This window comes from Nannobrachium achirus (genome assembly GCF_963921795.1).
Source record: "Nannobrachium achirus genome assembly, chromosome: 4".
In the NCBI taxonomy this organism is placed as follows: Eukaryota; Metazoa; Chordata; class Actinopteri; order Myctophiformes; family Myctophidae; genus Nannobrachium; species Nannobrachium achirus.
In genome coordinates, this window is record NC_137813.1 from 25,788,458 (window position 1) to 25,816,393 (window position 27,936).

Sequence of the window (27,936 nt, forward strand, 5' to 3'; positions counted from 1 at the left end):
ATATTATTTATAACATAGTTTGGCTCCCGGGCAAAACTCTAATCTCTCTTGCGGGGTCTCGACCTGAAAGGTTTGGGAACCACTGCTCTGACTGATTTCAGAATAATATAATATATAATATCATATGTATGTTTTTCTTTCATGGGTTATTTCGTCTGTTTTGCATTTTTATATTCTATTTGACATAATGAAAAAAAAAACATATTAGTAAAACCAGGATAAAAAAAGATAAACGAAATTTACACCATTCAACAGAGACTTTATTTCAAGTTCAGCAAATAAGTTTACTGCCTTCAAAAGTGTGTAATTTTTTTATACAAAGCAAATAAATACTACTAATGATAAGAAGAAGAATTAATCTACAAAGCAATAGTCTCGATCCTTCATTTTGGCACAGTGAACGAGACTAAATTCACCGCTCAAACAATCAGTTATAAATAAATACATAATGCATCACAGCAAGCAGTCAAGTTTGTAATTCTTCATCAACATAGTGCATACAACATCAAATCTGATAACAATGATAAACGCTCAATAAGTATAATGATAATGGCAAGATTCAGCAGAAGCAATAAAATGTACAATCAGTGCATGCTATAAGCATAATGACATTCATGTTCCTCACCTCTTCTAACATGTCACGTGACATCAGGTGAAAATACACTCCAGTTTACAACAAAGAATAAAAAATAATGCTGGTTTCGTAATCTTTATGAAGTAAACACTATGGCAACAAGAGATGGCACATTGAGAGACAATAAATTATTTAACATTATATTTTGGCACTGGATTTGGCACATATGATAATGTATGTATACTGTATGTATATATATATGTGTGTGTGTGTGTGTGTGTGTGTGTGTGTGTGTGTGTGTGTGTGTGTGTGTGTGTGTGTGTGTATGTATGTATGTATGTATGTATATATATATATATATATATATATATATATATATATATATATATATCCATGTCTCCATATTATAGTAAGTCAAATATTTACATTCAATTATTCTATTTTTGTATGTCTGCGTATGACATTGGCAGAGAGAGAGAAGAGAGAGACACAGAGAGAGAGAGAGAGAGAGAGAGAGAGAGAGAGAGAGAGAGAGAGAGAGAGAGAGAGAGAGAGAGGGTAAAAGAGAACGAAAAATATATTGTCTGGTGATCTTGAAAATAAATAACATCAGCTCTTCCCCTCTGACACATCCAAAAATTATGAAAATTAAACAACACCACTAAGGATAGATTATGTTCATGACTGTTACCCTTGATTGTTACATATATAAAGTATTGCCAAGTTCTCTAAAGTTTTGGCCTCATAATATTTGAAGTTATTAAACAAAACCACCCTTTTGCCCTTTTTTTCCTATGCCTCCACACTCCATAACGTCGCATTGTTTTTCACCTCTTACCCTTATTAAGGCACCAATCCAAATGACACAGAATGGTGGGCTGCAGAAAAGAGCCCACGGTTGAGATAAGCACGTCTCTAATTCATATCACATTAGACGCATGTGATGGTGAAACAGAAAGAGAATGAAACAACTGAAATGATAAAGAGGGGAGTGAGGCCGTACAAGAGAGAGAAGTTGTCCTCCAACAGACTTGAATCTTTCTGTTGTTGTAAATCCACTTCTTGACATTTTCCCAACCTCTAGATGGATACTTCATATTCCCGTGTATCCTGTGGCCCAAGTAAGAATAAAGATAATTAACACAATGCATTGGGCAGGTTCTTAAAAATACTATACAATATATCGTTGTTGTCTGGTGGAACCCTTGTATAAACTATGGGAGAGTCACATAAAAATGTCCAATAGCCTTATTTAGAAGCACACAGCACACGTGAAGTTCACCAAACATGTTGACAGTATTAAGCCCGATTCATACTTCGTGGTACAATGGTGTTGCATGCAGAAAAAAGTAGATCCACAAACTCACAACATGTAGCACGACAGCGCCTTGTGAGCTTATATCTCAGATCTGCTATTTTCGGCATTAGCATTAAGTATTAACTTTGCACTCACCCCTGCCTCATAAAGAGGATTGTTGAAATCCGACTCGACTGTAATTGGACTGTATGAGTGCGTATGAGAAAGAGACTTCCAGAATAGAGGCTTCCACTCTAGTCTGCATATGCTGTGGGTTAGAGAAAGAGATGGGAACGAGTTTGAGAACTTAACTGTAAAATAGGTTATGATAGCATCACATCACTGATGGCTAGCATGAATGAATTCATGAATGAACATAGTTGAACTTGAACTCCTCAATGGAACACACTTAACATCGCTATTGTACTATGAGACTAACCCACAGCTAAACTATTGTAGATTTTAGTTAGCACATGAATTATTTGTGTTATGCATGTGTTACATGCCCCACTCTAGGGGATAAGGATATGCAACATAAATAAGGCAAATGGCAGGTGAATCTTGTTGCTAATGGCCGGCATCCATGTTATCAAAGAAATACTAGATAAGAAGCCATAACCCCAGGTCATGATATGCTGTGATTATACCACAATATCATGATTCATGGCCAAAGCTATTGCTTTGATAATGAACGGTTACCGAATATATCAATAGGAACAATATAGCATATCCTGATTAAAACAATGTTACATGTTAATAGCAATTTCATTACAAGAATAATTTAAACAAGAAAGTAGTCCCTGACTGCCTGCACAAACAAGATGGTTACTATGCAATGGTCACATTTTAGATAGCTTTTCTACACTTTTGCCATTCTCATATTTGAGCAGCTGTGCCTGTCATCCTCTGCTGTTTCTGATACTGGTACAGAAATCCCACAACATTTCATTGATCCGCAACTTTGATGTTGTTTAAAACTACACATTTTCCTGGCAGCAGTCATCATCAAAGCAGTGCTCAACATATGTAGTTTATAATATGCTATCTAACATACTACTGTAGTAGTAGTATACTTTCAATGAGTATTATGAGTTCTCAGTATATTCCAGACACTAATCACTCACCTTATGGATGACACTTACTTTGTATAATACATGTAAATTCCTCCAATCAATAGGATGACCAGGATTATGGGCAGAATTATTGCCAAGGCAATGTTCTCACTCAGTATCTGATGGGAAGGCTCGAATGACTGGGAAACTGAAAAAATGACCCAAACAAATACTGATAATGGAACTTCAAATGACATTTACACTGATTAAATGTTACATTGTGTTAGGGAGGGAGGACACGTCTGAAAAACATTCTCAGTGGAAACAAATTCAAAGCTTTGTCAGATTATTTAAATTCGAGGAGCTGGTATAATCTCGTGTTTTCTCGCGTTGAGATTATTAATACAATTTGAATTCATTCTTTCATTCACTAAGAAATGCAATCCAAAATTCATAAAAAGAAAGAAATGTGGATATGGGACCATAAAAATGCTCCCACATTGCTAAAGACATTTTAAAACATTTTTTGGATATGAGAAGAAAAGAAAAAAATACCTTCTAATTTGTGATCATCCAATAGCTCCTCATATGCCACTGTGTGAGGAGAGAAGGTGATTAGAGATTCACGAGATAGAGATTATGGTGTTGTTGCCGTTGACATCTACAGGCTCTTTTTGTCTACAAAGGGTAACCCAGAACCCTCCTCCATCCAACAGTGTGGAAAGTACTTTACTTAGGTATTTCCAATTTTCAAAAGAAGACATTTCTGTATAATAATTGCTTTCTACATTTGGTACTTTAAGTACATTTTGATACCAATACTTTGTACTTTTACTCAAGTACATTTTGAATTCCGGACATTTACTTGTACAGAGTGTTTCTACATGGCAGTATTGATACTTTTACTTAAGTAAAGAATGTGAATTGCTCCATAACCTGAACCTTTCCAGAACCTGTGATCAAGTTCTGTGATGTGTTTTACGTTTCCATTATATTTAGAACCAGCCCTGAAGACATCATTAAAAGAAAACCCATGATATTACAGATATTTTAGCTATTTTTTAAAAGGTTCTGAGCTCTAGGTCCCAGAACTCAGGGGTTAGTACCACCTCCATGGCCACATTAGGTTCTGAGAAACTAATCTGAAACAGAGCCGTAGCGCATGGAAACCAATCCAGAGCGTGTGACATATGATTTGTTGCACAGCAAGGTTAGTTTGGTTTTTGTAGTTAAAAGGCCATATGAATAACCAGGAAGCAGTTGGAAGTCTGGAAGCCTTTCAAAACATATCATTGTCGGGTGGAAACCCTGTATGTCCAAAACCGTTAGTTTTGTATTTATCATTTTAAAAGCGATTTAAAATGCTGAAAATAGCACACGAGGCGTTGTGTGCTTGTAGATCTGCTATTCTCACTAATCTTGAGCGACAGTCTTGTATGGTGAAGCAGGGCTTTACTTTACGAGAAAAAACGTACACATTTGAAACATGAGATACAAGGTTTCTGCTGGACAGTTACAATACGGTACCTTCTCTGGTATTTATCGGTACATTCAACTCAATGGGACATCTTGTTATTGTAATATGGTAAACAACAAAAACTTTTTTTTTTCTTTTTTTTTTCATTCTTTGGGTGAACTACTCCTTGTTAATGGGAATCCTTTAACAATGGATCCATTTGGTTACATTTGTACACTCTGAGTTATCTGAGGACTTCACTGTGTGAGAAAGGTTTTACCTTTACAAAACGGTGGTGGGCTGTTCCACTGAGATGGGTGACCTGGGACACAGTTGATAATGACCTCCCCGATGAGTTCATAGCCCTCATAACAGAAGAAACGCAGTGTCTCTCCTGCTTGGTAGCAGTGCTTGTATAAGGTCTGGTAACCGTTGTCAGGAACACCAGGGTTTGGGCATGGGTCATACTTCACTGTTTAGTGCACAGACAAGAAACAACAATACTGGTTGGTTGGAGCATTGAAGCTAAAATGACAGACCTGTAGGATGCTTTCCGTACAGTGTCATCTTTAATTTGAATTGATATATTTATGTATAGGTAAAAGTAAAGTTTTAATCTAAATCCTACTGTTCTGATGTAAAGAAATCACAAGGTATACTGTATAGCAAGGGGAGAACACTATACCCTATAGCTTCTCCGTGTCGCGTACACGTGAATCCTAAAACCGCCACGATACAGTTAGGTTCTTGTAAAGGAGCACTGTTTTCGGTGGAGATGACGGAGGCACGGCGTCTCAGGTGACCTTGAGCCACGTGAGACACTGCTGAGCGAGTGGTAGCGAACAAGTAGTTGTGTTGAGTGTTGTGAAGGTCGCATGAGCCGACTCAGCGCCATTAGACGTTGTAAACCAGGGGCCGGAATAGTAAATCTTCGTCCCTACGACTTTCGGCACTTCTGTGCGGCCCAGGTGAACACAACGGAGCGTTGTAACCCTACCTCCGGTTCAGCCAATCACAAGCTTCCGCAGGCAGATCTTAACTGTATCGTGGTGGGTTTTAGATACACACATCACGTACACATCATGCCGTTTTGCATCATTAAGTGTATAGGCCCAATGACACAAAACAATATATTTTTCCGTATCTGATCTCCTCACATAAAACATTTACTGTATTATACATGAACACTGAGGATTTACTCAGTAGCTGTATGTGTATAATACGTAAATCAGAAAGTAAGGGATGGACTCACAGACACACTTTGGGCTGCGGTCACTCCATTTGGGGGTGCCAGTGTCCCGTCCATGGCAGGAGATTTGGCTGGGTCCTTCCAATTGATAACCCTGGTTGCAAGAGAAGCGGACCACTGTTCCCACAGCGAAACCCGCTTCAGGTCGCACTGAGCGCGCTCCGTTCACCACCTCTCCTGGGTCAGGACACTGCTGGACTAAAGGGGGTCAGAGTTGCAGAAAGACTGTAATCATAATGTTTCATTCAGATAATTCCGTAAAGACACTTTCCCAGAAGAAAATGATAATGATAATTCAATAGCGACAATATTGTTGTTACATAATTCTTCAAATAAGAAACAGGGTATAAAAGCAAAAACAAAAGAAAGAAATGCATAGCACTTTGACTCTTTCACATGTGTGTCACTTCTTGTAATGACATCAGTGTATTGTTTGATTTGAGGACACAGATCTTTTAAAAAGTAGACTGTTACCAAAATGTTCTCACCTTTGACACAAGTAGGTGGACTGTTGCTCCAGGAAAGGTCCCATTGGCAAGTAATGATGTCAGAGCCACTGATGTCATATCCTGGTTGGCACTGATACGTCAACACACTGCCTCTCACAGGAGAGGTGTGGGAGGAGCTAATCCAGCCATATTCAATTTGAGGGAGTGGGGGGCAGGTGTCATTTGGTTCCACCTCTGCAGGAGACACAACAGGTACATTTGAAAGACAGCAACTTGTCAGGTCAAGGAGATTATAATGTCATCATTAACAATAAATATGAGTCAATGTATCGGGTGGGCACTGAGGGGGCAGGTGCTCAAACCATAGAAAAGGGCACATATTTTTGTGGGGATACGTTGTGCCATTTCACACCAGAAATGTAGTACACTAGAAATTCGCGGCGGCACAGCCGCCGCTCCATTCCTAGGACTTCGCGCCCTCCGGGCGCTCAGGCAGGACTGCTGCTCTATAACATTTGGCAACTTGAAATGTGCTAAAAGTAAACAGCATTGGCTGTAATGAAGTAGAGCATTAATTAAGGTTGTACTTACTACTTACCAGAATGAAATGACTCGAATGAAGCAAAGATGGAAACATACGGAGCTTTGCAAAAGACAGAGGCGGCGCGGCACTGCATGAGGTGTTCCAGCAAATGTGTTACTCCATAGCAGGATCCAGGCAGAGGTGGAACATAATTCGATTGGTAACTAAATGTTGTGTAACTGGCTTCACGTTCGGTGGAAAACACGAGTCAGAACTCTCTCTCTCTCTCTCTCTCTCTCTCTCTCTCCCTCTCGCTGTGTTTTTTTGTCTCTCTCTCTCTCTAGGTGTTGATGCTCTTGTTGTGGGAGTCTGCAGTAACTTTCCGTCTGTGCTGCGCTTGCGGGATCCTAGCCAGTGGCGTCAGTTCAGAAAAAGCTAAGGTATGGCAACATGACTGGTGCGCGCGTGCAAGACACCAGTCATGTTGCCATACCTTAGCAACAGGCATGATACATTTGTTTTAAGAAGAAGTAGCTCTACATATAATATATATATATAGGCCTACCTATAATATAATTCTAATACCTTGTTAAGAATTTGACAACATATTAACCAGAACAGATAGACAAAGAGACATTCATGGATTTATATTTAGAACTAACTTTTATCTTCCCCCCTGGACCCCCTGGACCCAGGGTATGGTATATAGCTGCATACCCCTGCCATACCCAAGTGACGCCCCTGATCCTAGCGATTAGCGAATGAGCGGACGGCAGAGTTATGGGCGGTATTTTTCCGTACGTTCTTCTCCCTACCCTGTACGTTCTTCTCCCTACCGTTGAGTCGAAGTAGAGTTGGAGTGGATGCAGAGTGGGCGTGAATGGGCTTGGAAGTGGGATGCGGCTGTAAGCCAATTGTAAATATAAGATTGGATGTTTTATGCTAATAGGGCAAGATTAATGTCCCACAAAAACTTGGCCCATGTTATTGGACAGTAAATCTCTGCATCAGGTGAAAAGTCAAACTAAAACTGACTGATGGCAGCCAGCTCATTTATATTATAATTGGGCTATAATTAATAATTATGATAGTGAAATTATAATTATTTGTCAAATGTTCATTTTAATAAGGGCCAGGGATGTTGGGCAGGCCATTAAAAAAAGGGCACTTTGAAGCAAAAGGGCAGGTGCCCAAGCACCCAAAGCCCCCCCCCCCCCCCTGTATGTGCCTGATATACTGTACATGTCTGCAGTCAGCCTCTGATTGGACAACAGACAAGGAACAAACTCTATGCACATTATGCTACAGATAATACAAAACTATCTATGTATTGATTGTATTCCATGCCATCTGTCTTGAAAGCAAGGGCCAGGGAAGAAACAATGTGTAAATGGGACAAAGAACGGACAATCTATCAATGGAAATGTCTACTTAAATTCACCTACTTACCACGATAGTGAATAAGGAATCCCTGGCTTAGGATGAAAGTGGAATCATCTGGATCACTCTGAAACTGAATGGTGACCTCTGACCCCCCAGACACCACCTGGAAGCGCTCTCTGGACCCCAGGTACTGGCCAATCACGTGAGACATGACATCATGTCCATCGAAAATAGTCAGCACATCGTTGTGGCGGATATTCAGACTTCAGGAGGGAAGGGAACAATAACAGAGAGAGAGGTTGTACTTCAGTGAGATAATCAATGGAGAGAAACATGATACAAAGTATATATAATATAGTATATAATACACTACGATCTGTAATAGTTTTTCATTACATTCTCAATTCCCTGGGCCAGCGTATGCAGCAGGGGCTCGAGTCAATTGTTTTGCTTTTAATAGTGACTAGACTAGAGTAATAGAGCGTAAAACTACGGAACTATTTCATATTTTGGTCCCACGTTAATTTTCCTTCCTCAATTAACCACCTGTATTTGACCAATGTCCCCAGCGCTCTATACTAGGGACGATCCTTGTTCTCTCTACATCAAATCTCTTTGTTGTACATTTCTGATCTAATCTTACATTTTTGCAGAATGTTCGCAACATAATAGGAACGCTAGGGTTCATGTGGTTAGTTATGTACTCACATCCGTACGTCCAGTTCAATGCGCTTCTCCTCATTACCGTGGATCTGCCATACACAATCCTGGCCCTTGGAATAGCTCTGGGGCCAGTCCGGAGACAGGACAGTGCCAGACGGCTCGGTCAACTCCCCTCCACACAGAGCTTATAGACAGAGGAAAGGCACAAATAGACGTAAGGAGATGGACTATCTTCAAGATAGTTAGAAAGAGTGATGTAATAATGATGGTGGAGGGAGCAAGAAATGCAGAGGTTGAAAAAATACTTCTGTAGAGCTACGGTATAAGAGATACAACAAGACAGGATTTAATAATGGAGTGGATCTCATCTCTATATTTGGGCAAAGTTTCACCCCAAAAAACATCCATTGACCATTGACTTCCAGCATGAAATTGAAGTTTTAAAAGTTTGATCATAGGCCAAAAATAATGAGGGATTTAATTCCTTGGCCTTCTGGTATCATGCAAGAAATAGGTACTGATTTGTCCAGCTATATATGGTAGATTAGCCCCAGACACATGCATTCTGGGCTAGCCTATTTTCTGAGGGTATATTTGGCTTTTGGTCATCAGGCAGAGGCTCTGAGCGACTCTGCTACATCAGCTCCGTATTGACCTCCCCCCACCTGGAAACCCGGTCCAGGTCACGACACTATGAGAGGGCGGACCACGGCCACGTCACTCTGACTCTAGTCTCTCGATTACAGACAAAAGAGCGACAGAACGTTTCCTTGACGATGGCTAGCCAGATTGCTCTGACTCAGACATAATACCATAAGCAAACCAGTCAAAAGGGACACAGACAGATGGGTACAACAGGTACTCTGACAAAGCCCCTGACACTATATGACTCAGACATATTGTTCGGATCGACGGTGCGTCGTGCAGTAGGTGTAAGGGCCGCTAAGCAGCCCGAACCTCTAGTACAGCTAAAGTTCAGATGGCATCATCCCTGCACTCATCCTTGCACTGACAAACTGCCTTTCAGCCATGCAGTAAAACTACTTAGGGTAGTGCGCACAAAATGTGCTTACATTTTTGATTACTATGCTTGGTTCAGTAATCATCTTTGGCTCTAGCTAAAGGCTGGAATTCTTCCATTTCCACATCGTCTGTAGCTGGTCTAGTGCCTCAGTAAAATCTATTTAGATTGAACTGAAAATGTGTTAAATGTATGTCTGTGATCAAATGTAAAAACAGCATACTGTAAATGTATATTGGTCATGTATAATGTTCATAAGAAATATATGAAATAGGTATTTATATAATTGTCTCTATCTTTGAACATACAGTATCCACCTCTTTCCGCGGGAATTTACTGGAGAATTCTTTACACCACACTTCCGGTTAACAGCAGACATACAAGCTCACGTCGTGTCGCAGATGCAACCGTTGTGAGCTTGTAGATCACACTCAGCTGCGGCGCCGGAAGCTCCGTGCAGCTTCTGCGCAATGCACGATGGGATGTTGGAAAGTTGTGGATATATACATATTTTCGATTTTTGGAGCGATGCTAAATGCTCCTACATCAGGCTTTGCGTGTATGTCCGTCCGCCCGCATGTCCGTATGTCAGTCCCGCAAAGATTGTCATTGGCCAAGCTTCGTGGGATGTTTAGAGCATGTATTTAAAGGCACCGCTCAACTTTTTTTAATGTTGTTAACAGACTGTCCACCTAGAGTGATTTGTCTGGGTGTGGAACCATACCTCTGCACACAGGTTCACTCTCATTCCAGTGTGGGTCACTGGGGTCCACGCACTCAATGGTCCCTGAGCCCTGCTCCATGACGAAGCCCGGAGAGCACGAGAAGGTAACAGTGGTGCCCAACTGGTATGTGATGTCACTGCTGCTGAAATTGCCGTGGGGCATGTAGGGCTCCCAGCAATGTTCAGCATCAAACGCTGAGAGAGAGAGAGAGAGAGAGAGAGAGAGAGACAGACAGACAGACAGACAGACAGACAGACAGACAGACAGACAGACAGACAGACAGACAGACAGGTTACAAGATAAATACACTGTAGTTGATTTAGTATGAAAACCTGCAGATCATGTCCGCAGGCATGACTCATGTCACGCCTCATGTCACACTCCTTATATGGCCACGATCACTTATGTCATCAATATTAAGCCCATATCTGGGGATGCCCATACTGTATATGGACTTATCGTGTCAGTCTCATGATAACCACTGTGGTTGTCTCGAAATTAATTCCATCCTTGTCCCTTTTATGCCCTTATATGGAGATCCCTGATGTCATCAATATTAAGCCCATATCTTGGAATGACCATTTATGGTCATATTGTGTCAGTCTCTGTTGTTTCAGCACAACCTCGCCTGAAGCTTTCTGGTCTTACTGGTGAATATTGTGTGTGTGTATGTGTGTGTTATTCTAAAGCTTTTATCCAGTGAGCACTGTGTTCCATATCCAGAGTACACGGTATCTCAACTGTATCTCCAGCCCGGGCTTGCTGTGTGTGGGCACATCATAGCTAACCTAATTCACCTTCCTTAATTAACACAATAACAGAGTAATGAAAAGACAGCTTTTCATTTGTGACTGGAGGGCCGTACATCAAACCGCCTCACGCTACAGGAACAGGAGATAGGCTCCTGCCTTATGGACCACACAGCTCTGCAAGGCTTACTTAATGGGAGGAGGCTGGTTACAAATATTGGACTTTTACTCCAATGCAATTATTTGAAAACTTTAGTTACTAGTTACTTTGTATTTTGATTATTATTGAAATAACGTACGTTAACCTCGGCCACTTGAAAATATTTCCATACATTTGAAGACTTGTGAAATGGGACATTCTGCAATATGAGTACTTTTACTTTTGCACATTGAGTATAATTTGAGGCCAATACTTTTGTACTTTTACCCAATTGTACATTTTGAATTCCGGACTTTTACTTCTAACAGAGTAGCTACTTCTACATTGCAGCATTGACACTTTGTTTACATTCTAATCTATTTAGACTAGGATGTAAACAAAGTGTCGGCCCGACAATGGCCAAAATGATTATTTTATCATTATTTTACGCTTTTTGTAGTCATTTTTGAATTGAAACACATATATGAAGCTTATTTTTTTATAAAAAAAAATTGAAACATTATTTTTATTTTAGCATCCGTTTTTCAAGAAAAGGTTGACTATAGCTCCTAAGACATGAGTACTTCTGCCACCACTGGGTGGTGATTAGAATGAGGGGTAAAAGCGAATTGGACGCCATTGAAAGGCTGTCTGCTGCACAGCTCGACAGCAGCTCAACTCCATTATCAATACCTCAATCCTATCAGCACTTCTAAGTTCCGGTTGGGTTGAGATTTAACAAAATGAATAACTTAATCTTGAATATTAAGTCTGATAAGTGATCTGCTCAGGTAAATACATTATTGCATGTGAGATAATTTCTCACTTGTGCATCTCTGGATTGCCCCCCCCCCCCCCAACCTGATGGACTCTAGTGAACATATGTTTGGCAGATTGTCACTTACCTTGCTTATTTATTCATACATACATAGAATGTCTATATGATCTTTTTACATTTTTTAAACGTAGTAGTGCTTTTTATCATAGTGACATTTATTTTTATGTTTTTGTGAAAGTATGTTTTTAACCACTGCACAAACAAAGTTCCGAAAGGAAAATAAAGTTCTTTGAATTGAATTGAATGAATCTGACGTGGAGAGTTCTGAGAATGGTGAGAGTAGTTTCAAAAAGTAGTTTCATGTTACCATGTTACCATTCCTGTTCCTTAACTGTTACTAAACCTTAATTCCATATTACTCGTGTGTGTGTTATTTAGCTGGATTAAGCTAGATTATTATTATTACTACTACTAGTAGTAGTAGTAGTAGTAGTATATATCTGCGGTACCAATCTACGCAGCACATACTTCCTCACTGCTTATTTAACTCTGAGAGTGTACAAATGGACCGGTCCATTTGGTACACTCTCAGAGTTACAGACCCATAAGGGTCCATTTGGACGTCCCCAGACCAGACGTTGATTAAGTGTGGCATGCGGCATGGTCAGTCAGTGAGATTAGATGTAAGTGGGGTCTCTCAGCTTACCTTCAAATCGCAGAGCCAGCAGCAGCGGAATGGAGGAGGAATCCGCTGTGAGCTCCAGATAGAGCATTGGACCCTCACTCACCAGGCCACGTTCAGGGACGTCATCCAGGTCTGAGTCAAACAGCAGCGGAGCCATGGAGCCATTCCCACTGCGTACAATTAACCTATAGAACAATAAGATGCTATGGGAGCAGCTCCTGCCCTACACAAGAGACTGGGCATGCATCATGTTGGGTATGCATGTTGATTACATACAACAGAATAATAAGTGTTTAGGACAGTGATTCTCTAAGTGGGGTCTGGAGAGCCCCAGGGGTCCTTGAGGGGGTTCCAGCGGAGTCCCCAGGTAAATTGGTTAATTAGCATCAAATTGATAATTGGAAATAGACGATCTACAAGCTCACAACACACCACATCGTGTAGATCTGCTAAAGAAATGCTTTTTTTCTTTAGTTCTTTACATCTTAACAAAACAAATCTTGTATGGGGGTTCTTTGCACAAAATATTTTCAGATGGGGGTCCACTATACAGATGGCAGTCCTTGACATGAAAAAGTTTACATTGATTTAGAACACATGGGGCTCTATTTTCGTCCGTGCCTTAATCTTTCATCCGGGTCTAAAACCTTTTGTTAAGTTGTTGCTGAAACATCTGTAAAACCAAGGCTATACTTTGCTAATGGATTAATTATACATTTTATTAATTGATAAAACAAACAATTGTTGGGGCTTGAAAATAAAAATTGGCGGGTGAATGGCTATTCATTAGATTATAGCTTTTCCATTCTATATTATGTCTTATGAAATCAATAGATCTCGGAATGCATTGCTAATTAAAGTGTTATAAATGAAGTGTTTAAACTACTGAAGGCGGTTGTTCCCAATATGCGTTGAGTTTGCCAAGACAGTACAGCCAAAGAATAAAAGCTTTTTCAAATTTGCAATTCTGGAGATTGAGTGAGTTGGAGTTTTTCCAGTAGTTTAAACACCACTTTCCTGTTTACACAAACCCCTCCTCACAGTGAGCAGGTCTCCTTTTTATTGTATTTTTTAAGTTGATTATGTCAGGGTGGAATCATCTCTTTACACTGAATTGTGAGATTTGACTCACGGTCACTCACCCTGAATAGGCGCTGTGAGGTCAATAAAATTGACACTTACAGGGTTAGGGTTAGGGTTACACTTTGACAGTGTAGATACATATGGAACAGAATTGATCTATTTGTACACTCTGAGGATTTTACACTGTAGATTAGGGTCCCAAAGATAAAATGTATCAAATGGGTCTCAATGGAAGAGTAGGGAGACCACCTCCAACCAATGTGCTAGATCTTAGCACACTTAAAATTGTGTTTTAGACATTAAAATAAGTTCCAGATTTCACCTTTACAATCTTCTGCTCCCTGTAACTTAACTGAAAATACTGTGCAGTATGTAGTATAGCATGGGATCAATGAGACATAGTTCTACTTAGTCGCACGCTGGTGTTATGCACATAAAATAGCCAATCTACAAGCTCTCAATTTGTTGAGCTGCAACACGTTGTGAACGTTCGGTTACAATGTAACCTTTGTTCCCTCGAGTGAAGAGACTATCCCTCCACCCAACACATTTCATACCGTATGTGTGGGGTCATTCCCCAAACATATGAAATATTTTGGGTGGAGAGATATTCTCGATATGATAGAGAACCTGTATAATGGCTATTTCTGATGCGTGACACTAGCATGCAACCAAGTACATATCAGGCACTAGCTAATAAGAATACACTGTCATCATACTTATCGTCATCTTCATCCAGTGCAACCCTTTCAAAGTGGAGATGAAGTTTGTGCCCCTCTTTGGCTTCGATAAACCAGTGGCAACTCAGGTTGTTTCCGTTACTGTGGTTGCTGACTGAGGGAGGTGGTGGCGAGAGTATCCGCCCCACTGTTGCATTACGAACCCACCCTCCACAAGATACAGCTGGAAAAACACAAGACTCGTTAATTGCCCATAATTCATGACTGTTATAAACAGGCATGCAGAAACCTAACATGATTTAATAAATAAAGCTAGCACAAGGAATTTAATTTACGTTATATGACGATTTGTTTGATTTACAATAGAGAATGACATGCCACACAATTTTGAGTAATGTCTGTCTGTCTGTCTGTCTGTAAACCAAACCCCAGAAACTGACCGACACAATGTGGCTCAGGTGTACTCCAATGGGGTTGTGTAGCGTTGACGCAGGTAGCCACCTCATGGCCCCGAACCTGGAACCCTGGATCACAGTGGAAATGGGCCACACCTCCAGGATGTATGTCTGTCACAGTCACACCGCCCCCCTCAGGGGACAGGGGGAACGAGCAGGACAGCAGAAAGGCTGTTGAGGTTTTTCCAGAGATAGGATTAGGAAGGAACACTTATGGACACGATCCAAGTCCAAACACTCCCTACACTTCAGTAAAATGATGAGGGAAAGGCACTATGTCGTAAGCCCAGATAAAATGGCACCTTGAAAATATCCAATTCACGCATTTCAGAGTAAAACGTGCAGGCGGGACATAACATAACTTGATTTGAACATTGATAATTGGCCATGTGTCATAACAAACAGGGGGAATTACAGTTGAATATTGGTTGATGGATGTCAAGAATATTATTGTTTGAAATTGGTTGGCTCAAGCCTATTAAGAAATATTGTGTTTTTCAGGCAGACAACAATTGGATTTTGACATAAGAATACAAAGAAGGGGTGCCTGGTGACCCAGCCAGTTTAAATCCAACTCCCATCATGTCCCCCCTCTGTCTGACCTAGGTTTCTTGTCTCTCTATATATACTATATAAATAAAGCATCAAATTATAAAACATAAAAATACAAATGTGCACAATATGACCTGGGTTGTGATCTAAAAAAACAACAACAATAAACAAGATGGGATGACGCATTATTCAGCTCAAAACATTCTCCTGGCTTTGAAAGGTAGACTTCAGAATATAACCTGAGCTAACCTTAACCAGAAATATTTTAAGCAAAAGATGTAGGATATGGCTTTCAGTGTGTGGGAGGTTTGGCATTTGGCTCCATTTCTCACACTACACAAAGTGTTTTATGCCCCACATTCAGTGAGTGTCACAAGAGAGTTGTGCAGTCAGCCAGTGCTGTTACAGTACAGTAAGTGCACATTATTGCATGTTGGTTATGCCAGATTTCCTTTTTAACACAATTTTTCTGGAGTATGTCAGAGTGCTCTCATAATGTGCACATAGCACCTCACTGGCCAATCAGGCAAGGCTCTTTACAACAAGCAACAATTACTGACATTTGGGTAGTTAACATACAGCCTATTTTGCCTGATAAACTAATACTAAGTGACAAACAAACCTGTTGAAAATGAAGTTGCATACATATGTGATATGGACAATTTGCTATAAGACAATGTGCTATGAGTAGCTTACATTTTGTCATGCAAGTGCCTCTTGCATCATCTTTGTAGATGCTGTGATTACTGTTACTGTACTGTTACAGAGTCAACCTTTAGGTAATAAGGAAATAGTATATTTAAAGTTTTACCATGTAACTTTTTTTATAAAACAAATCTTAAAATTGTCCTAACTCTTAAATCGCTAAAGTTTTAGAACACCCACTCCGTTATTTTCAGCTTCTGAAGCCTTCTCTTTATATGTTTTCTATGATCCTGACCGGGGTCCGGTTTTCGCGCAAAAATTACGTCATCATACACTACCGGCCAATCACAGCGAGGGTTATACACTGCCGGCCAATCACAGCGCATCTTGAAGTGGGGTCGCTAGCTATCACAATAGGGCGGCCATATTTGTAGGCGCCCGTGTGTCTCTATCTATACTCGGGTGAAACACTCCGTTTCTCCGGAATGCCTGAACGCACAGGAACCAGGGACCCCTCTAAAGATAGATCTCGGCGAGGTGGAGGCAGACGCGGGGGTGACGCGGGGGTGTGAGGCCCGGTCCGCGGCGAAAAACGGCCGAAAGACGCGGACGCTACTGACCACTAGTTGAGCAACTTACACAGTATAGCTTTAAAAAAATATATATATATAAAAAAATATAAAATATTTTTTAGCAAATATTGAAGGTGTATTTAGTTTTGGAGAAAACTTACTTGGATGCATTTTACATAAACTGGCAGTGATTTTGCTCAGGAGGCTTTGGGAAGTGTTATGTCAGATTGTCCTGACCACTATGGGCCAGCAAATGGATCCTTACAAGTCCATTTTCTTCCATTTGTATACTCTCAGAGTTATGGGAGTCTGTGGTCTAATACATACAAAGCTGGCAGTCCTTGAAATTAAAAAATGTGAGAATACTTTAGGCTGAGTTATGGAAACAGCCAAAGTGTTATTTACCTTGATAGTGGAGCCTGAACATGCCATGATTGGTCTGCCGAAGACTGCGATAGTGAATCTGCACCTGGTTGGTTGAACTGCGAATAACTTGGCCCTCTTTCATAAGCGTCTCGTTGGCTAATAGCTCCGGTCCCAAACCCCCATACCCAATAATGGTCAGAGACTCTTCCCTGGACAAGTTAACCTTCCTCACCTACAGGCAAAAGAAAAGATCAATTTGTCCAGTAAATCAAGGTTCAAGGGTGTTACATGTATACACAATCAATATGGCTGGTACAGTAGCATCATTATTGATGCTACTGCCGTGCATGTGTATGATGTACTGTATGTATGTAACTACGAATGTATGTATGTATATGTATAGTATGTATGTACGTATGTACGGTATGTATGTACGGTATGTATGTATGTATGTATGTATGTATGTATGTATGTATGTATGTATGTATGTATGTATGTATGTATGTATGTTTGTATGTATGTATGTATGTATGTATGTATGTATGAATGTATGTATATATGTATGTATGTATGAACAGTATCTCACAAAAGTGAGTACACCCCTCTCATTTCTGCATTCAAATATTTCATTATATCTTTTCATGGGAAAATAGTGAAGAAATTACACTTTGATACAATGTAAAGTAGTCAGTGTACAGCTCCTACTCCTCACCTGGCTGCCGCCACACATGCTTGACACCATCTGAGTACAAGGACAAGTGTGTCTTGCCTACAGTCAAGCATGGTGGTGGGAGTTAACCTTGTCATGGTCTGTGGATGTATGAGTGCTCCAGGCACTGGGAAGCTGCAGTTCATTGATAAATGGTAAATGATGCATTTATATAGCGCCGTTATCCAAGGCGCATTACATAGATTGTGCATTACATTCACCCATTCACACACCGATGGCGGAGGAAACCATGCAAGGCACCAACCTGCTCACCGGGAGCAACTAGGGGTTCTAGTCGGGGGGCCTTAGGGATTTCGTGCTAATCAGTCTAAAAGCGCCAAACTTTTCACAGATGTAGCCCAGGGCATGCTCTAATGATTTAGCTAGGGCGCCCGAGTCAGCGACCTTCAGGGTCGCCACAGCGGCCAAATCAAGTTGGGCTCCCATCGACTTTCTATACAGGAGGAAAATACCCAGAAAAAATGATTTTTTTTTCTGGGTATTTAAGTAGGATGTGAGGGGTCTAACTAGGGGTTTGTCATGATGCTGAATCCATTGCAAGCATTTGTTCCGCATAAAAAACATTCCTTGGGCTACAAATGGCCCCAGAAAACGATGGTTTAGTGATGAAAAGTGATGAGTCATCACTTTTCACAGTTTTGTGTTTTTCTGGGTATTTTGAGTTTACTGATGGCTGTTATTTTCTGTCTCCTTTTTAGGCAACCTGTGAGAGTGACTGATTGTTCTGAATAAATTTGACTTTTGTTCTAACTGCAAATACTGCTTCTGTGTGTTGGCTTGGGTCAGACTTCACTGTTCATACAGTACATACGTACAGTACAAGCATACATGTGCAAACATACACTGTAGTACATGCTTACCATACATACTGCACATATCCATGTACATATAGGCAGATAAACAGACAGCCTCATCAAAATAGTTTTGCATGCAATAAAGTGTACATTTGGCATGCTGCCACAGTACCTGAATCATTCACAAAGTGAATAAAGTGTTCATTACTTGAATCTCCACCCCATATCCTGGATACACAGTGATGCTGTAGGTGCACTCCAGAGGCGAAAACGAGGATGAAGATGCTGGATCCGGTGACTCAACAATCTCCTCCATACCTGACAGGGTTGCATTGCACTGCACTGTGGGGGAAGAAAACAACTGTTCATAACCCGTCTTTAAAACCCATTAAGACCTGAGGCTGCTTCTAAAAGTGTCTTCTAAATCCTAACGGTTTTCTGAAAAACGTATGTTTCTATGTCAGTGGTGCTCAAACCTTTCCATGTCAAGGACCCCCGAAATTAAATGTATTTTGGCCGCCGACCCCATCTTAAAATATTTTTAATATTTTGACCTCCCCAGAATCAAAGATTTGAGTTAAAAGATTTGCACATTACATTTTCAAGATAAAAAAAAATAGCAGATCTACAAGTTCATAGCACGGCACTAAGTGACATGCCATGAGCTTGAATATCTGCTATTTTTGAATGGCCAAAGTATAAAATAATGCTTAAAGTGGTTAAAAGTGACACTCTTAAAAGAGATGCTTTCCCGGTTTTAATAGGTTTAACCATTTGAACCCCAGCATTCATATTCTGGAGCGAACATTAGCCAAAAATAGCCATTACTTTTTCCCCAAGACTGGACAGCAATTTGCTGAACGACTGTATACTTTTAAAAAATGCTTTATAAATAAACTGACTTGGACTTATTTAGATCACCACAACATGCTGCATGCTTAACCTGCTCTGGGCAAGGTGAACCATGCACTCCTGAGGTTATCGTGTTGCGTCACCTTATGAGCCTGTCGCTGTTTGCCATGAACGTCAGAACCAGAATAGGGACGCTACTCTAGTGTTTGTGTAGTTCTAATTGTTTTTCATGATTATTATTATCCAGGGAAAAACACACTGATATTTAAATCTATTTTTCAAGTGGTCCTGGCCAAGAAGGAAGAACCGCAAAAATGACAACTACACACAATTTAAGATAAGAGCTCATAGGCAGGCAAACGTATAATTTGTTAATCTAATGATCACTACCAATTGGGGAATATAACTTCAAATCCTTTTGTAGCAGATTGCAGGAGAATTCAGTTCTCACAGTTGTAGAACTTATGCCATTAAAACCGGGAAAGCATCAGTGTCATTTTAGATTTTTGCGTTGGCTACTCAAAAATAGCTGATCATTTTAAATAAGTTCACAGAGCATCAATTTGTGCCGCGCTGCGAGTTGTACGCCTGCTATTTTTGAAAAACCTTTCAAACACTTTTTGAAAGTGTGAGAACTACTGATTTAGAAAGCGTTTGTAGAATCGGCCATTCATTCAGTCTATGACATGACATACACTGTAGCATATGGGGATTCCTGGTTGCCTCAGTAAATGGCCTCAACATTCCTAGAGGATCCTGTGGATATTTCTTATATATTTCTTCAGAAACAATTCTTTTAAATCAAACACCAGATTATCTTTACAAACAGTTTTTAAAATCAAGCAACACACACAATTATTAGGCTACACCAGGAATGCCAGGCTTGGTCATTTAACACTTCCTGCACCAAGAACCAATCTCCTCAAACACAGTCATTTATCGATCGATTTGTTACCATCTCACACTAATCTCACACAAAACAAATTATCTTTCAAGACACACCTATTGTGGCTGGCCACAGGACCGGAATCTTAATTTTACATTATTGTACAATGCATTGTAATTATGTTTGTACTTTCATGTTTTTATAGTCTATGTATCTTATATGGACCCCAGGAAGATTAGCTGTTGCCCCAGCGTCAGCTAATGGGGATCCATTCAATAAACAATATTACAGATGTACTGTAATGTGGAGGGAAAGTCATATCTTTCCACTCATATGCAACCACTGTCCAGCAAACTATGTTTCTTTTCTTTTCATATTTATTCATAATTACCATAAATATATTATGCTAACCCATTCTGTCCACAGCTACTGTATTTACAGACTGTAACTACAGTATCTAGCAAGCTATGTTGTTTTCCTGTGGCTGAAACTCTTTAGATAATCTGCGATGAATTAAACCAATAAAAAAATGTCTGAAAGAGTATGTACAGTACTGTAATGTATGCACATTCAAAATGTGAAATTATATTTTAGTAACACCAGTTACAGCGTGTGTAGAATTAGCCTGGTAAACCGCCCCCGGTCACGGAATTCAATTTCGTTGAATGAAAATGAAATTGAATTCCGCAACCGGGGTGGTTGACCAGGCTAGTGGAGAATTGCAGTTGGATGACGTAATGAAAGCAATAGCACTTGACAACACCACCTCCGTATTATGGTGTTTTAGTTTATAACCAAGGCCATTTGATTATGAGCCCTATACAATGACCATGTGCAAGAACCTATTAAATACCAACACATTTACAGCGCTGTATGTAGGCTACTGGTCCATCATAAAAACCTTTGCACTACTAATGTAGGTGGTCATCAGGAGTCTGAAACTAATCTGTCACTGTTATTTCACGAGGAACTTGATTATTTATTTTAACCTTTATTAGACATAGTGGTGGTGGAGTGTTGGGGTGAGGTAGAATGAGTTAGTCATGGTAAGGATTATTCATCTTCATGCTTATCAAACCATTCAACCACTCAAACTGAGACACTGTGGTGCTGGAAAGGAAAAGGAGGACACACACCAAAATGTATATCCTCGGTTTATTATACAAATTATTATGTTATTATTCTTTTCAGAAGCTGGCAAAATAAGCCAGATGGACATTAATCCGTTACAGAGCTGCAGCAGTCTAGCCCGGTAAACACCCTGGTCACAGAATTCACCTTTCATCTGAATGAAAATGAAACGTGAATTCTGCAACCGGGGTGGTTTACCAGGCTAACAGGAATCCTATTTTCAATATACTATGCACTAAAATGCACCTTTTGGTGTTTTCTTTATTTTTGTTGATTCTTCAGAGGTGAAAAACATTCTGTTTCATTCTCCTACATCAGAGGTTCTCAAACATGTTTGGCACGTACAGGTCACCCCTGTAAATAATGATTTCATCCACGGCACCCCTGAACGACATTGTTACTATAGCACCTTATGTCATATAACGGTAAGTAAATATGTAAATCTTTTCCCCAAAGATACAGTATATTTCATCAGGGAAACTTGAGAGAAAATTAGTTTCCAATAGGACAGATAGAAAATAATTGTCAAAAATACTGATCTACAAATTCACAACGCGTCACAGCCTGATGCATTGTGAGCTTGTAGATCTGCTATATTTGGTGAAGAGTACTGTAGACTGGAAAAGAAAGTAAAGTGCAAGTGACATTGATTAATTCCAAATATTATCAACTCATTCTGAGGCATCCTGGCTCTGGACTTGCATCAAGGGCACGGCCGTTCCCTTGATGCAAGTATAAGTATAAGTACCGGCACCCACTTATACGGCACCCTTATATGCTTTCTAGTTTGTGTCTGTACATTCGCTGTTCGATGCCTGGTTCATGGACCTCCTTCAGGGCAAACATCTCACTTGTATGACATCCGAAATGTAAAAGATCATATAAACCAGTGGGTTTCAGAAATCTTTGAGAATAAATACATTTGAATAAATTGCCTATAGATTTTGAATACATATTTGTCATTTTTCCCCCCCGATGTTTTCTTTCCTTGGGTTATAGAGCAGATGGAGGCCAAGGTAACATCCTCAAATAGGTGCATACAGAATTTCATGACCTTCTTCACCAGACCGTTGTCCATGTTGCTGAAAGAGAAACCAAAAATAACAATTTGAAAGAGATTGTTGGGGTGGAGTTTAATAACTGGTACTGACTAGGTTGGATGTATAAGTTACTTATAACCAGGGGCAGAAACAAACAAAGAGAAAGTGTAAATACAAATTTTCCTGATACATTTTAGATATCTTTATATCCCCTAATTTTTATAATTTGTCATTACCAACCACTGAAGTCTACAAATATGATGTTGTTGGCAATAAACCGTAAAACTCACATCAGCACTCAAAGATGACAGTATTACAACATTGTCTTAAGCAGCATAGGTATATGTAACAATTTATCTACAGCTAGCTAATCATGGTTAAGATCAGGCATCTGAGGTTAAGAATGTAATTTGCTTTTTCATTCATAAACGGATCAAACATAACTAGGTATGTAATCAACCAAGTAACTAGCATTACACACACACTTTTCAAAGTCAAATGTCACGTTACCTTTTCTTTAAAGATGTCCATGCTTGCTGGCGGTGGTGGGTTGAGAATAAAGAAAAGTAGCAATGCTCGCTCCTGCACAAAACCGCAAGATTACAACAACGAGGACTTTAGCAAAGAATTGTTTCAATCCACCAAGGATCTTTTTCTGGTCTGTTCTTTTGTGGGTTTTTGTGGGTCAACTCAAAGCTTTGTCTGCAAAACTAAGTCTCTAGGATCTCTCTCTGGGATCCTCTACTTTTTCATGAATGGTTTCTTTATACCTGTTTCCATATATACCGGTACTTATATGAGTGTGCAGAAGCAGCCATGCTTTTTTTAATGGATAGGCAGACAGCCAACAAGTTGCAAATCGGGTCTCCATTAGCAATTTACAACATTGTGCATCTATCTACCTGGCACATGCATGGTGGTTATAGTTGTTGTGGTGATCAGAGTGGTTGTCGTTTCCTCTTCTACAGGCGGTGAGGACATCGCGTTCCTTGACCGCGACTGGATGTCAGCAGGCGTAGAGCTTAAAGCGGTGGTGAGAACCCCAGGTGACATGGCGGTTGCCGTGGACCCAGCCTGTCCAACATCAGGGACGGCCTGGGTCGGGTTGGTGGTGGTACCTGCAAAGTAAACAACGTCTTGTCAGCCTCTCCTCCTATGATGATCACAGCCTAGGCCTGTCACAATTAATACATAATAATCGTCTAATAGCAATTATTTGACATAATCACAATTATTTTGTCATAATCGTCACAATCGTTTCCATGTTGAAGGTTTTTCAAAAGATTAGTGGAAATAGCAGATCTACACGCTCACAACGTGTCACGATGTACGCATTGTGAGCTCGTAGTTCGGCTATTTCCACTATCAATGTTCTTTTTTAAGTATAAAGTTGTCAAATATGTCAGTAATTTCTTTGTAAATGTATTTAGGTTATGTGTCATATTTGCCATGTGCAACTTCAAAGCCTAAAGCAAAACAGAAATGTAATTGTCAACAACTAAAACACAATTAAATTGTTAATCGCAATTATTTGAGGGACAATTAATTGTCAAATAAAATGTCATAATCGTGACAGTCCTATCACCACCCACATCATACTGCAGCCACATCAGTCATAACCGGCACAATTAACTACTTGAACCCTAGCATAACAGGCAATCATTCGGCGATATTAGACAAACATTCTGCGAATAGCCGATCTACAAGCTCACTATACCGGTACGTTGCTAGGCGTTCTGAGCTTGTGTGTCGTTTATTTTGCCAATAAGGAGGTATGGTGTAGACTAGAGGGATAAAAGGACAGGGGCAAGCTAGGCTAGACCCCTGGAGGACCCCGGTCAACTAAGTATATAGACTACAGTAGCGTGTATTTATTCTAACTCTAGCATTTGGCAAGACCCAAACTCAGGGTGAACACTTTTAACTAAAATCTTTGCTTCTGGGGGTCCGTGGAAATGAGTGCTCTCAAACTTTGTCATGTCAAGGACCCCCAGAATGATAAGAACAGAAGGACCCCCAGAATGATAAGAACAGAGGGCCTAAGTGGTTAAAGAGCTGCAGTGATGTACCTGTGTCTAAAGCAGTGCGTCCTAAGTATTCTTTACTCTGTAGGGCTGCATGGATCAAGTCCAGTCCCAGGGGATACGAGTCTGGGGCTGGTGTGGGCGGAGTGTCAGGGTCAGGTGTCACAAAGCTCACTCCTGAAATGGTCAAGACTAATGATTTGTACATTACAAAAAACAAACAAACAAATCGAATGAATAACGAGGATGCTAAACATGAGAGATGCGTTAACTTGCAGGGTCTGGGCAGAAAACATACGTTTTCTTGGTAAACACCAAGTAAACGTACTCTTTGGGAGCAGAACATTGGAGTGCAGACTCTTATTTTATTATTTGTACACTATTTATTAGTCCAGCACCCAGCCTATATGGCCTTGGATGTGTGTGCCATTTTGGCAGGGTTTCAGCCTCTTTGTTAACAGAAAACATTGAATGCATGCATTGAGGTCTAATCCTAAGGACTTTTTAAATTAAAGTATTTTAAGGATCCCCAATTTGATTTTGAAGATTGTAATCTCTGGGACCTCATAGAACATTGTTTATTGTTGTCTCCACCAGCCGAAGGCTGAGGGAGAGTATGTTTTCCCCTCCGTCCGTCCGTCCGTCCGTCCGTGCGTCCGTGCGTGCGTGCGTCCGTGCGTCCTCGCAGTTTGTGAACAGCTAATCTCAGTCACCGTTGGCCCGATCGCTGCCAAACTGAGCACACACACTCCCTGGATGCCAATCTAGAACCTCTGCCCCACATTTTTCAAATCAGCCTCATGGTGGCGCTATAACAGGCCGATTTGTGTGGCCTGGTTGTTACCAGCTAATCTCTGGCGCCGTTGGCCCGATCGCTGCCAAACTGAGCACACACACTCCCTGGATGCTAATTCAGAACCTCTGCCCCACATTTTTTAAATCAGCCTCATGGTGGCGCTATAACAGGCCGATTTGTGTGGCCTGGTGGAGACCTGTGCTCGGAAGAGCACTGCTTCTAGTTGCATGTGATTTGGTCCAATATGGTCAATAATTTGGTCCAGAATGAACTATAGAGATAAAAGTGAAACCCGGATCAAAATAGCCACACATTTTATATTCTATTTAGTAGTAATTACATGCTCTCAAGGAACTCTGGGGGTCCCTGGACCCCCATGTTGAGGACAACTGGTCTAATGCAGTGGTTCTCAAACTGTGGGTCGGGCCCCCCAGGGGGGTCCCAACATTATTTTGGGGGGTCCCCAGATGATTAACTTAATGTACAACATTGTTTTCTCACTCAACAGTATACAAACCAACATGAAGTTGAAGTGTATAGACTATAGAGGGTATCTCCACATTTCTAAAGTGACAATTTTAGGACTTTTTAACACCTCTAAAATGACAAATTAAACATTGGCCAAATTGTCAAATATTAGAAGCAGAAATTGTGAAAACGGCCGATCTACATGCTCACAACGCCTCGCAACGAGAGGCGTTGTGAGCATGCTATTTTCACAAAATAAATGTAACTCTTAGTGCTCGTATAGGGTGGGGGGTCCCCAGTTAAAATATGATTATTTTGGGGGTCGAGGCCTGAAAAGGTTGAGAACCACTGGTCTAATGATCGAGTGACATGCACATAACTGGCTGGTTATCGCTGTAGTCAACAAAAGGCCTGTAGTCAATTTTGATGGTGGTACAACAAATGGGCATGCATAAAAGCATTCTCTCTCTCTCTCTCTCTCTCACACACACACACACACACACACACACACACACACACACACACACACACACACACACACACACACACACACACACACACACAGTTACCTGTAACTAGGTGTAGCATGGTGACAGACAGCATCACAGCAGGAAGTGGATACCCCATGGCTTTGGGAGAGACTGAAGGTCCTGCAAGATTCAAAGTATGAAGGATGAATGATGGAGAAAAAGACATTCTATTAATCAGTTCAGTCAAAAGGTTTATCTTGGTTATAGCAGGCAATGAAGTTGGCATGTGTTTATCACAACGTTCCCTGGGGGGGAGAGGGAGAGAGAAAAAATATCGATTCCTGATGGTATTTCTTAAATTGTCTCGCTGCGCACATGCAGGTGCTGGGCATAATGTTTACATCATGCATAGGCCCCACTGATTCTGATCGATTTAATATTGCAAAATCATAGGCTAAACGATAGCTTACTCAGTGAAAAGGAATAGGTATTCTCCTGCTACAATGCCTATATTGCAGTTTTAGTAACAATAACAAGATGTGTTAATACGACAGGGCGAAAGAAACAAGTGCATGGTAATAAAAAATAAAAGACACAGACCCCCCCCCCCCCTTCCGAAAATCTGCGATAACACAGCGATTACGCTATCCCAATATTCAACGACCACCAGACTCAACCACACAGCCCCTCGTTATGCAGCAGAAACAATATTTTAGCAAAGCCGTGTGTGTGCCATAACGCTTGTCCGTCGACCGTCGCTATTTAGGCGTTTCCTCGACGAAAATGCCAGCGTGGTGCATGTCAAATTCATGGATGTCTAAAAACGAGGCAGCAGCATCACTCGCATCACACCCGGCCTTCATTGTATGGAGGACGGAGTCAAATAGCGAAATACCGCCGCGGAGGAGACATCAATCAGCCATGGCTACAGCGTCGTTATAAGAGGGTGACCACTAGTATAGTACCCCTTACCCCCGTGCCTTAACGATAGCGGTCCCTTTATTGCTGTCGTTTCCCTTCAGCGTGTCCTGTTGCTTTTAGGGGGCCGTGAAGATAAGAGGGGCTGCTGGTGCACGATCAGATGCCCGTATAGCTGGTTGTTGCCGTGCGCTTCTTGACGCATTCGGTTATGATGTGTATGTATGTGTGTGTGAGGGCATTCGTGTTAAAGCGAGGCGATTCGGGTGCTCCCCCTCGTGGCCGCAAGCAGCCATTGCACGGGCTAAATGGGCAACGGTCTACGACGTCTCCATCACAGCGTGCGGGAGGAGCTGTCCACCCTCCGCGGTGCTGAAACAACAGCGATACAGTGTGCAGGAGGCGACCGGAGAGAAAGCGACGCTGCGCCCGTTTTTGGTAACTACCTGGGATGCTTATTGATTTAAATGCATGCGCGTGCCATAGGCTAAAAGCTTAATTTATGTGCTCTGGAGGGCGATGTCGCTTGCCAAAAAAAAGCACTGATCTACAAGCTAAGAACGCGTCGCGCAGCGACGGGTTGTTAGCTTGTAGATCAGTTCTTTTTTGGCACGCGTCACCGTTGTACTACGGAGTATACGTTTTTAGGCTTATATGCTGTGCGAACCTTCTCTCTCTCTCTCTCTCTCTCTCTCTCTCTCTCTCTCTCTCTCTCTCTCTCTCTCGCTCTC

The 27,936-nt window shown here is 40.9% G+C and overlaps 1 protein-coding gene across 1 annotated transcript; it reads right to left on the reverse strand.

Moving 5' to 3' along the window:
* Positions 1-1,654: 1,654 nt before the first annotated feature.
* On the reverse strand, positions 1,655-26,444 carry sez6l2 (seizure related 6 homolog (mouse)-like 2; the record flags this gene model as incomplete). The annotated part of the gene is made up of 18 exons (XM_080723176.1): positions 1,655-1,684; positions 2,028-2,139; positions 3,014-3,131; positions 3,479-3,517; positions 4,660-4,851; positions 5,632-5,826; positions 6,117-6,311; positions 8,050-8,246; positions 8,692-8,830; positions 10,392-10,586; positions 12,765-12,928; positions 14,546-14,729; positions 14,947-15,132; positions 17,136-17,328; positions 18,829-18,962; positions 23,432-23,647; positions 24,599-24,730; positions 26,387-26,444. The coding sequence occupies 18 exons, from the start codon at positions 26,442-26,444 to the stop codon at positions 1,655-1,657; spliced, it is 2,679 nt and encodes an 892-aa protein (XP_080579302.1).
* Positions 26,445-27,936: the final 1,492 nt, after the last annotated feature.